We start from the raw sequence: 12,885 nt of genomic DNA on the forward strand, positions 1-12,885 counted from the left end.
CGAATAAAATCAAGGGCGATCTTATTATCTGGGAGATACCGCCGCGATTATCAAAGAGCTATAGTCCCTTTAATTATTTTCTTCATGAAACTGCCATAGATTGGCTAAAGTTATCACGAATAAACTCTAAGCTTGAATCAAGGCACCACACATAACATTTTATAAGTGTTACTAGTTATGTTAAAAGCTTTAAAAGTTATTAGGGGAGAAAAAAAATGTCTTCACACACGGAGAAGTTTTAATTTAGATAATGCCGAGCTCTAGATGGGCTTTGTTATACTTACATCGGGATACTTATCTATTATGACTTTGAATTTTTGTTCAAATTCCGAATTCATTTTCTGAAAGTTTTCTAATGATTTTTTTTTTAATTCTTCCAAACGGCGTCTCTCACGGCGTCTACGAAAAACGGGGTAAATCAATTTTGTACGCGTAATATCGACTCTACTAGATTCAAATTGCGTAGAATTTTTAGCCAAAAAACTAAATATTTATCCACGACCCCTAATGAAACGATGAAATTCTCGCAATTAATAAAAGGTGCGAATAAAATCAAGCGCGATCTTATTATCTGGGAGATACCGCCGCGATTTTCAAAGAGCTATAGTCCTAATAAAAATTAATTCCGTATTTGGTATTATATTAAACCCAGCGAATGCCACGCGTATTTGGTATTATGAAGCTTCAAGCAAGTTGGCAGATGCGGTCGCTTACTGTAAACTTTGCTGGGTAGGTGTATCATCCGCAGGAGCTGCATCCGTAGCAGGAGCTGCTGCAGCTGCTTCAGCCGTCCTCGGCCTCGTCCTCGTCACTCTCTCCGGCTAAATAGAATAGAAAAGCAAATTTTGAACGATTAAAACAAATTGTATAAGATATTAAATTTAAATTGCCAAGACCCAAAGAGTTAAAAACAATTTCCGATTATCTTCTTTCGAACTCTGCGTGAAAGGCTGCACTTTTGAAATTTAAAAAGCTAAATTTTTTATATAGAAAATTCAAAACGTTGTTGTGGGATTAAAAATGAGTACCAGAAGGAGATAATACGCTAGTTACGTAACCAATATATAATTCGACATGGACTTGATATTTGAAATTTAATGTTTGCAACTAAAATTACTCATTCTGATGAATTGAATTTATTTATTGAGGGGGGGGGGGGTGGTTTCGGAGTATAAATGACGTTTGGGTGGTCAGAACTTTGGAAATACCAAAGCTACGGCCAAACGCATTAGGGATGTGATAGGTCAAAATATTCTCGTTCCAATGGTACCAGCTACTAAACTGGTCTACATCAGTTAGCACTTACGGTTTCGCCACCCGTCCAACGTCTATCCTCTCCACATCCTTCGTTAATATATTTCTTAATCTTGAAATTAAAATTTTCCATTTTTAGTCCGTTTTTTACTTTATCGACTGCAAAATAAAGATCGATTATTAGAAATTTCGATTAAATCAAAGCTACTAAACTGGTCTACACCAGTTAGCACTTACGGTTTCGCGTTGCTCTTCCCCTTTACCGACCAAATAGTCGTCCTCCCCATCTCCGCCGTTAATAAACTCTTTTATGGTAAAATTAAAGTTTTCCTCTGTCAATGCATAATTTACTTGATTGACTGCAAAATTAAGATCAATTATTAGAAATTTCGATTAAATCAAAGCTACTAAACTGGTCTACACCAGTTAGCACTTACGGTTTCTCTATCCTTTTTTTCTTTTACCCAATATTCTTTCTCTCCAATTCCTTCGTTAATATATTTCTTAATCTTGAAATTAAAATTTTCCATTTTTAGTCCGTTTTTTACTTTATCGACTGCAAAATGAAGATCGATTATTAGAAATTTCGATTAAATCAAAGCTACTAAACTGGTCTACACCAGTTAGCACTTACGGTTTCTCTATCCTTTTTTTCTTTTACCCAATATTCTTTCTCTCCAATTCCTTCGTTAATATATTTCTTAATCTTGAAATTAAAATTTTCCATTTTTAGTCCGTTTTTTACTTTATCGACTGCAAAATGAAGATCGATTATTAGAAATTTCGATTAAATCAAAGCTACTAAACTGGTCTACACCAGTTAGCACTTACGGTTTCGATATCCTCTTTTTCATTGACCCAATAGTCTTTCTCTCCACATCCTTCGTTAACATATTTCTTAATTTTGAAATCGAAATTTTCCTTAACTAATCCATTTTTTACTTCATTAACTCAGTTAACCCTTTTTGCCGGAACTCGGCCTTTAAATTACAGTATAACGCAAGAACTCACGAGTCTCTCTCCTCTCTTCCCGTCTTTCGGCGGTCTCCCTCCTCTCTTCGGCGGTCTCTTTCCGTCCTTCGGCGCAAAGTAGAAAACTTCTATTATTTCTATTCCGTCTTTATACCTATGGAAAAGCTCCCTTACATATCCTTTATATAACGATAAAGAATGGTTTAGTTAACGTAAACAAGTTAGGTTACATTAGTTTACAATCTTACCTAGTCTAAATGGTTCTCTGATTGGATCTGTTTTTCAAAAAAATAAAAAAATAAAAACTGAACAGCCGAGCTTTGAGGATTCAACATTAGGGATGTGATAAGTCAAATTATTATTACGGTTTCGATATCTTTTTCATTGGCCCACCGTCTGCGTTCCCCTACTCCACCGTTTATAAATTCTTTAATTTTGAAATTAAAATTGTCCTTAGTCAGGCCATTGTTTACTTTTTTAACTGCAAAATAAAGATCAATTAATAGAAATTTCGATAAAATCAAAGCTACTAAACTGGTCTACACCAGTTAGCACTTACGGTTTCGATATCCTCTTTTTCATTGACCCAATAGTCTTTCTCTCCACATCCTTCGTTAACATATTTCTTAATTTTGAAATCGAAATTTTCCTTAACTAATCCATTTTTTACTTCATTGACTCAGTTAACCCCTTTTGCCGGAACTCGGCCTTTAAATTACAGTATAACGCAAGAACTCACGAGTCTCTCTCCTAACTCTCCGTCTTTCGGAGGTCTCCCTCCTCTTTTCGGCGGTCTCCCTCTCTTTCCGTCTTTCGGAGGTCTCCCTCTCTTTCCATCTTTCGGTGCGAAGTAAAAAACTTCTATAATTTCTTTCCCACTTCTCAACCTATGAACTAGGTGTCTTTTATATTCTTTATATAACCATAAAGAGTCTCTCTCCTCTCTTTCCGTCCTTCGGCGGTCTCCCTCCTCTTTTCGGAGGTCTCCCTCTCTTTCCATCTTTCGGTGCTAAGTAGAAAACTTCTATAATTTCTTTCCCATTTTTCATCCTATGAACTAGGTGCCTTTTATAATCTTTATATAACGATAAAGAAGCGTTTAGTTAACGTAAACAAGTTAGGTCAGATTAGTTTACGTTCTTTACAGTATAACGTAAGAACTCGACGCGCTTTCCCCCATTCTCTTTCCCTTTTTTGATACGGTCAACGACCGTGCAAGCAGACTTGATTCCGATGCTCAGTTTGCTAGAATCCTTTTCGTTGGAACTCGGCCTTTAAATTACAGTATAACTCACGAGCCTATTCCCATTTGGCGTATAGTAAAAAACGTCCGATATCTCTTTATCATCTTTAGTCCGATCGACTATGTATCTTATATAATCTTTATATAACGACAAAGAAACGTTTAGGTAACGTAAACAAGTTAGGTTACATTAGTTTACAATATTACTTAGTTTGAAGGGTTCTGTAAGTAAATCTGTTTTTCAAAAAAATAAAAAAATAAAAACCGAACAGCCGAGCTTTGAGGATTCAACATTCGGGATGTGATAGGTCAAATTATTCTCATTCCAATGTTACCAGCTACTAAACTGGTCTACACCAGTTAGCACTTACGGTTTCGCTACCCGCCCAACGTGTGTTCCCCGTTTCCACCGTTTATAAATTCTTTAATTTTGAAATTAAAATTGTCCTTTGTCAGGCCATTGTTTACTTTTTTAACTGCAAAAAAAAAAGATCAATTATTAGAAATTTCGATTAAATCAAAGCTTTAAACGTTAATATATTTCTTAATTTTGAAATTGAAGTTTTCCTTTTTCAGTCCATTTTTTTACTTCATTTACTCAGTTAACCCATTTTGTGGAACTCGGCCTTTAAATTACAGTATAACTCACGAGCCTATTCCCATTCGGCGTATAATAAAAAACTTCGGAAATTTTCTTTCCATATCTCATCCTATCAACGATGAGTCTTGTATATTCTTTATATAAGGATAAAGAAACGTTTAGTTAACGTAAACAAGTTAGGTTACATTAGTTTACAATCTTACTTAGTTGAAAGGGTGCTTTAAGTAAATCTGTTTTTCAAAAAAAAAAAAAAAAAAAATAATAAAAATAAGAAATAAAAAATAGATGAGTTGTAAACGAATCGTCTAGCGAGAAAGCGAGTTTTACTTGCCTTTTTCTTCGCCCCCTGGTTGCCATTTTTATTACTGAAATTAAAGGGGAAGTAAAATGAACACTAAGAAGAATCCAAACCCAAAAAATTATAAGCCTTCGTTCTTTTTTAAACCTCCGCTAGTTTCTTTCCATTTTTAATCCTGTCCACTATGTGTCTTTCATAATCTTTATATAACGATAAAGAAACGTTTAGCTAACGTAAACAAGTTAGGTTACATTAGTTTACTATCTTACTTAGTTTGAAGGGTTCTTTAAGTAAATCTGTTTTTCAAATAAATATAAAAAAATAAAAACTGAACATCGAGACGTAGGAGGATCGAGGTGTTTTCACCTCGATCAATAGAGGCGGCAATGCTTCTATACAGCTTACCGTCGAGTTTAGAGAACTTCAGGTGCGCGATCGAGTCGCGCAACCATCTTCCAGACCCTGAAGCCTTGAAAATCAAAGTCATCGAGGAAGCTGACGCGAGAAAGTCAAAAGAAAGTGACACAGTCCAAAATGCTCTGGTAGCGTTTAAGCAGAATCCTCGTAGAAAGCCAACGAAGGCAAAGGGTTGAACCCTGGAAAGCAAGCTGCGAGCGAGCAGACAGTCCCGTTCAAATACAACTGCCATCGTTGTCGCAAACCGGGTCATAAAGCGTCGGATTGCGCGAAATACTTCAAATTCGTTCAAGAAAAAGCCGGAACAGCTGAAGAGAAGGCAAATGCGGTAACTGAATGCGCGAAGGACTCCGAAGAATTCGCCTTATCCACCGACAGAAATGAAGAAGACAACTGGTGCTTGGACAGTTGAGCTACTTCACACGTGACATCAAAGGAAGAAATCTTTCAAAGTCTTCAAGAAGTTGACAAGGCGCTAAATTTAGCTAATAATGATTCCACAAAGATTCAAGCAACGAATGGGAAGACTCGAAGAACTCAGAGTTTGGAACCGACACTTTCTGGTACCGGATCTTACAACAAACCTAATGTCCGTATCGAAAATTACCTAACAAAGGTTACGACGTACTCTTCAAGAAGTCGAACGCGCATTCATCCAGAAAAATGACGGAGAAACGATAGCCATGGTGCCGATCGTATTGGAGATTTATATTTCTTGAGAAAAAATTCAGAAGTAGCGAACGCCGCCGCGCAAACCGAGATATCCCCGACCAAAATCGAACCTGGAGAACTGGCATTATCGCGACTAGGACACGTAAACGAGAAACATTTGAAAGACATGGCACGGAAGGACATGGTTCGCGGCCTAAAGCTGAAAAAGGACGAAAACCTGGAAACTCGCGACATTTTCATCATGGGAAAACATGCATTTCCAAAATCTGTGGAAGGCCGCCGAACAACTGAATTATTGGAGATCATACACACCGATGTGTGCGGACCCACGCGAGTTGCAACCATGTATGGGTGGAGGAGTGAAGTATTTCGTCGTCTGGAAGACCAAAATTAATTCGCACTGGAGGGCCTGGAAGACCGAAGAAAACTTACCATATGGTACCAAGTAACGACATCCCAAGTGAAGTCCAAACCGAAGACGTTCCAGACGAGTCAGCTAGCTTGATCAGCCTTCCAGACCCGTCAAATATGGAAGGCTTTGGTCTTGAAATCTGAATATTGGCAAGTTGAGATGGAGCCAGGAAGCGCCCCCAAGACTGCCTTCACCACTCATGCTGGCAAGTATGAATTCAACGTTCTCCCCTTTTGGACTTTGCAACGCGCCAAGTACCTTCCAGCGTCTGATGGATGAAGTTTTCCGAGATGGGGAAAATTTCTCAATCGTCGTAAACCTAGATGACATCTTGATAGCATCCGAAATTTGGAAGGAGCGGAAGAACGCTCTGGAATATGTCATGACCAAATTGAAGAACGCCGGCCTTACTCTTTAGCTGAAGAAATGCCGATTCGCCCAGTCAGAAGCGGTAGTCCTGGGACATGTCATCAACGAAACAGGTATCTACATAGATCCGTCCAAAGTGGAAGCCATCAAGAATTTTCCCCAGCCGAAGACGCTGAAACAATGAACTCCAACGATTCCTTGGAATGGCCGCATGGCACCACCGATTTATACCACACTATTCGAAGATAGCCACTCCTCTCAACCAGTTGAAGAAGAAAGGTGTCAAGTTCGAATGGGGTCCCGCTCAAGAGGAAGCATTCCAGAAGATCAAGGAAGCCATCTGCGGCTCTCCGCTTTAGCAGCGTACAAGTTGTGGCGTTCTCCTGTAATCCAGCCCTTTGGAAGCCAGAATCGATGGAAGCATCCTAACAACGGACGCCTCTGATGCAGGCCTAGGAGCAATGCTGTCACAGATCCAAGACGGAATTGAAGTTCCAATCGCCTACGCCAGCAGAAATCTAAGGAATGCCGAAGCAAATTACAGCACATCCGAGAAGGAATGTCTCGCGATAAACTGGGCCATAGGACATTTCCGCCCGTACCTGGAAAGCAGACCTTCACCGTCGTAACCGACCATAAAGCACTACAATGGCTTTTCGGACTCAAACAGGGTTCGTACGAAATTTTTACTATCAAAATCTATGACTTTTTCCAGGTTATCCCTGACCAAATTTTCGCAATATCCCTGACCATTTTAAGGTGTTTACCAGAGCCCACTTCATCACACCTGGCTCGTATTAAGCATTGCTCGAAGCATGGTTTGATATACCAAACGAAATCCCTGACATATCCCTGACTTTTTAGGAAAATGTTTTTAATCCCTGTCTTTTTCCCCTATTTTCCGTATCCCTGACTTATCCAGGTTCCGTACGAACCCTGTCAAAGAACCGAACTCTAAACTCGTCAGATGGGCGATGTATCTCGAAACTTTCGACTTCAAAGTCCAACACAAGAAAGGAGTCGAAAACACCGTCGCAGATGCCCTTTCAAGAGCTCCGATTGGACTGTGCAATGTCAGTTGGCTCCACCGTGGAAGAGGAAAATCAAGAAGCGTCATCCGAAAACTCGAATGTGCCATCTGATCATTCTCACCATGCGTACGTTCTTCCTGCATATCCACATGCAAACTTTCACATTTTCAACTGCGATGACATCATTACCGCCCAAGGAGAAGACCCTATTATCCGAGAAATCATAGAACTACGACAAGGCAATCCTCCGGAACACTTAGATTACGAGATGGTCAACAACTTGATGTATAGAAAAGCGTCTGGAAAGCATTCCAGCAAGAATCTATCTACCAAGATCTCTCCGAAGGGAAACCATGAGACTTCTACACGACCATCCTCTTTCCGCACACCGAGGAAATTACAAGACGAGAGAAAGTCGGACATAGATATTGGTGGCCCAACCTGGACAAGGACGTCAGACAATACGTCAAAGAATGCGTCCTCTGCCAGCAATACAAGATCAGCAACTGGAAAACTCCAGGACTTATGATATCCACAGTTCCGACTGGACCATTCGACAAGGTAGGAGTAGACATCATGGGGCCATTTCCCATCAGCCGAAGAGGATATAAATATCTGCTCATATTCACAGACTATATGACCAAGTTTGTCGAATTAATCCCCTTAAAGAACTTGTCTGGCGATGGGGAGCGCCAAGACAGATCCTGAGCGATCGAGGAACCCAATTCGTGTCATCTCTATGGCACGACACGTGCAAGTTATTCAACATTGGACCCATCCACACTTCTCCATATCATCCACAGTCTAACATCACTGAGAGAGTTAATCGCGTACTTGGAGAGACCATTTCAATCTACGTGAAGAACACAGGGTTCGTACGAAATTTTTACATTGAAAATCCCTGACTTTTCCAGGTTATCCCTGACCAAATGTTGCCTATATCCCTGACCATTTTAAGGTGTTTACCAAAGCCTACTTCATCACACCTGGCTCATATTTAGCATTGCATGAAGAATGGTTTGATATGCCAAACGAAATCCCTGACATATCCCTGACTTTTTAGGAAAATGTTTTAAATCCCTGACTTATCCCCGACTTTTTCCCCCATTTTCCATATCCAGGATATCCAGGTTCCGTACGAACCCTGGAACAATCACCGAACGTGGGACGAAACTTTAAACGCCCTCGCCTTCGCGATAAATTCAGCTCCACATGAGACGACGAAAAGATCTCCATTCTACCTCAATATGGGAAGAGAACCAAGGCTCCCTTGGGATATCGATATCGGTATGGCCCTCGAAGAGTTTGAAGACAGATCCGAGACATTGAAGATCCTAAAGGACCAATGGAAGTTAACGAAGACCTTCTCGAAACTGGCTCAAGCAAAACGGAAGGAAATATTATGATCTCAGGAGGGAAGATCTGGAATTCGACGTCGGAATGATAGTGTGGAAACTAACTCACCCCCTATCGAACGCAAATCACTGGGTCGAATGGCCAAACCCTGATTAAAATGGACTGGCCCTTTCAAGAGCGTGGAAAAAACAAGTCCTCTTGTTTAAATCCTTGAAGATATCATTTCTGGACAGAAAACAGGGCCCATAAACATGTCTCAACTAAAGCTGTACCAGACTCCAGAAGTTCCACTGGAAGAAAATGAAGACTCGGATACGCCGAGTCCGATTTCTGGACAGTCCCGAAAAAGAAAACTCAAGAGCAAGAAATACATCAACCGGAAGAAATCCAACCGGAAAGGGAATCACAGGAAACCATTGTCAATCAAGGAGAGACGCATCCAGTAAGCGAGCCATTGCCTCAAGGACCTCTACCTCCCCCAACGACAACCCAAGTAATTCCCAAATTTACTCCTACAGCTGTAAGAACGAAAAGAAATCGTCCTACAACAAAGACAACAGAAAAAATCAGACCTAGGAAAAAGGCTCTTCGAAAACTAAGCACGTGAAGATAGAATGTCCGAACCGGAAAAACGAGGTCATCCGACTACCTCATCCGCGGCTCCAGGACCAAAAAGACGCCTAGCGAGAAAATTTTCAAGTAGCAGTCTCTCTAGTGACGAACCTGAGATCAATGATCTCCGTAAGAGAAGTCACCCGACAACGACTTCTTCTCCCGTAGGACGAAAGAAGAAACAATTACGGAAATAATCAAGTACCCGTACCACCGCGATTGAACCGTTAATTATACCTAAGCCCAGCCAGAGTCGAGCGAAGAAAAGACGTTGAATGGCGAACTGATTGTGGATGAAACTGAGCAACAAAGAAATGGAGGAATTGCAATCGGAATTGGAACGTTTGCAGAAGGAAGTCAAGTACTTGGATGCCGAAAAACTGCAATTTGATAATAAAAGCGTCGTCGATTCCAACCTCAATCCTTCCTCCAACATTCAAGCTCTCTTTCAAGCTTGCAAAGACAAGTTCCAAACTTTCATGGCTCAAGTTCAAGTACTTCAGTAAGTTTGCGACTAATTAATTAGTGGTACTCCATGCTATATTTTAATTGGGAATTCTACGCATCACTGCCACTACTTATGACCTAGGAGGAGGAAAGAAAATAAACCTTGCCAATTTGGAATATTTAAAAAAAATTTGGGTGAACCTGTGCTGGATTTTAAATAATTTCAAAAATTTGTATCTTTGTGTAATCTTAACCAATTTTAACGTAACTTGTTTTATTTTAAAGATAAATCTACCCCCTACCTAAAAATTAAATTGTATTTAAAAGTGAATTTTAAAATAGACTTGCCCTTTAAAGGGAATATGAACCTATATTAATAAAATAATACCTTCAATTTCTACAGACGTTTTATTTTCTTTAATTTCAATATTAGTTAAAATCATTTGGAATAATTTGATGATTAAAGGAAGTTAGGGGTAAATTTTGATTTGGTAATATCGTTAAATTTCCATTTAAATTTAAGGCATTCATAGGAAAGTCCGAGTTCAAAAACCCCGCACGTTAAAAGTGTAGAACCAGCAGAGTTTCGAGCCTCGAAAGTTTAGTGTAAAGTAACTTTCTAACTATAAATGAGATGCTACCCCAAATTGGGCATTTTCCTGAATTACTCGGCCCCTGTTTACTCGATCCCCATTATTATTATTATCGTTGGATGGGGGGCAAATAGGACTGTAACATAATCAAAGGACATCCCCGTATCTCTAGTAGAACAAGGGTGCGATTCAGCAGGCATGCGTTATGGCTTTAACGCAAGAAAACTTGAGTTATGATATCACTTTGCGTTAAATTTCAAAAAATGCGATTCACGTGTCGGCGTTGATATCACGCGATATCATAACGTCAAATGTCGGGGATATCGTATCGCCATCCGTTTGCTGGCGTTATAGGTCTATCACGAACGTTATAAGAAGTTTTCCCGATATTTTACCCGCAAAAATTCAAAATGGCTGCCCTCCGTGATGCTTGTTCAATTATTGCGCGCTGATTAAATTGAGGAAAGAACAAATTTAAATAGAGAAAGAGTTTTTAGAGATGATACCCAAGCGTTTGAACTGCCGGAAAAAACTATTTTCGAATGCTTTTTCGGTTAACTACCACTGACTATAATAGTTTAATTGAGGCTCTGCGGGCCAAGGCCCACAATTATTTCAAACGATAGTAAAGTAAGCATTTGTTTTCTGCTTTTATTGAAGTGTAAGTTCAATACTTATAATCGATTTAATATGTTGCTATTTTATTATAAGAAGCTATTTATTAGTACTGAATAATAATTCCAATGCGCATATTTAATTACCCTCACGCCTAGAGACACCGCTAGAGTTGGCTAGCCTCTCACACGCAGTGAACTTGGGATGCCACTAGTGGTATCTCGTGGCGTGAGGAATATTGTACAGCATGGAGACGCGTCCTTGAAAGTTTGTTTCTCTGCACGTAATATTAGTATTGGCGTAAGTTTATAAGATATGTTTCATAAGTATGACACTGCCTATACTTCGTAATGCTAGAGGCTTACTGAGAGGTAGATCGGGAACAACGTGAGAATTGACTACACGCGGTTTAGCAGTCCATCTTCCTTTTTAGTCTGTATTAAGCCTTTGACAGCCCTTCACCAGGCGTCACTTTACGAGAATCTATGACGTTTCCCCTACGTCACTTCTCAGTAACCAGTGACAAACTTATAGAACATATTTTATGAACTTATGGTATTGGTTAATGGCTTACTTTTTTCCACTGCTGCACTACCTTCGTGCCGCGAGTTTCGTTGCGGCATAAGCGGCTAAATGTGCGTTTGTTTTTGTTCTAGTTTTATCAACTGAATAAATTTCCCCTTTTTCCAATATACTAAATTGGATAAGTTTTTACCCTTTAATGTCGCTACCTTTTCCAAATTAATGCTAATTAGCTCATTTATTGCAACACTTTCCACAATATTGCTGTTTTAGTTCCTTTTTACATTAAAAAGAGGCGCACTTTATTTAGCCACTCGCGTTGCGACTAGCTGATTCCATCTTTAATCATAATTAATTTTTGAGAATTTAAAAGTTCCTATTACTATGCCTACGTCTTTATTTTCTTCCCTAAAACTTAGCAACATATTCAGTTGCTCTTCATAAACCTTCTTCCCACGTTTTCTAGGCATTGTTGGTATTTTTTTTTTTTTTTTTTTTGAGGTTTCAATGCGATAGGGTCTATGGACCGCGGCAAGGATGTGATTATTCAGGTTTCAGTAGGAGTGTAAGCAGGGGAAGGAAATGAGGTTTACTTGGGAGGTGACGGACGGGGTGTGGGGGTCAAGTCACCTCCGGCGGACACGGGGCAGTCGGCACCTATAGGGTAGGATCGCCGACATGTGTCGTATTCCCTCAAACTTTGCCGCCCAGTAGCTTGGCTTACAGGAGTGCGCCACACTCCCGGCTTGTTGGTATTTTTAAATATGATTATTCCGTCAATATTGTTTGAATTTTCGCAAGCAGACGACAAAATTCAAATTTTTGGCGCCAAAAACAGGCTGGGAAATAAGGATATTTTTTAAACTAGTCCTTTGGACCAGTGACCCCCTAGTGTCTGAAATCATTTACTGGTCTCCGGAGTGGTCCCAGCCTTTGCTCTCCAATAGATTTGCAATTAATAAACTGGTCCCGAGGACCAGTAACCCCCACTTCTTGAATTAAAAAACTAGTCCAAGCAATTAATAAACTGGTTTTGGACCAGAGGAAGTGTGCTATTTCCCAGCCTGGCCAAAAATTATTTTCTTTGTTAACGCTTTAAGTTATCCCCGCTAGATAGCGCAAATGTCGTTGAATCGCATTTCAGAGTGATATTTAAAATTTGCGTTATGAGGTTTGCGTTACGAGCGTAACGCTGAAAAATCATAACGCCTGATATAAAAAATTTATCACTGTGCAGGTGAATCGCACCCCTATTCTCAAAAAGCTTTTTATCGTGTTTTTACGCTGTTTTATTTTGTTTTTGGTTTTTAAAAAGCAGACGGGTTTTTGTTCGCCAGATAGCCCGGCCTCCTGGTGTAAATGGTATGAATCCTCCATGTGTGAAAACTATCTATAGGCCAAAAAATGACACCAAAGAGGTGACACGTCGACCCTACCGTAACGCTTCGAGGATTTCGTTTCAACTCCATCT

At 39.8% G+C, this 12,885-nt stretch overlaps 1 protein-coding gene across 3 annotated transcripts; it reads left to right on the top strand.

Annotated features, from left to right (window-relative positions):
• The first annotated feature begins 2,316 nt into the window (after nt 1-2,316).
• Nucleotides 2,317-10,084, top strand: LOC149653807 (uncharacterized). Of its 3 annotated transcripts, none has more exons than XM_089846717.1 (5): nt 2,317-6,909; nt 7,161-7,648; nt 7,702-7,830; nt 7,901-8,140; nt 8,391-10,084. In XM_089846717.1, exons 1-4 carry the CDS (start codon nt 6,798-6,800, stop codon nt 7,907-7,909), a joined length of 738 nt encoding a protein of 245 aa, XP_089702843.1. In that variant the 5' UTR covers nt 2,317-6,797; the 3' UTR covers nt 7,910-8,140; nt 8,391-10,084. The 3 variants fall into 3 exon arrangements, with proteins under 3 accessions (XP_089702843.1, XP_089702841.1, XP_089702842.1); XM_089846715.1 differs by having other exon boundaries at nt 7,939-8,140; XM_089846716.1 differs by having other exon boundaries at nt 7,161-7,830.
• Nucleotides 10,085-12,885: the final 2,801 nt, after the last annotated feature.

Source organism: Phalangium opilio, unplaced genomic scaffold (assembly GCF_054372755.1).
Source record: "Phalangium opilio isolate 3A_F unplaced genomic scaffold, DU_Popi_V2 ptg000081l_1, whole genome shotgun sequence".
In the NCBI taxonomy this organism is placed as follows: Eukaryota; Metazoa; Arthropoda; class Arachnida; order Opiliones; family Phalangiidae; genus Phalangium; species Phalangium opilio.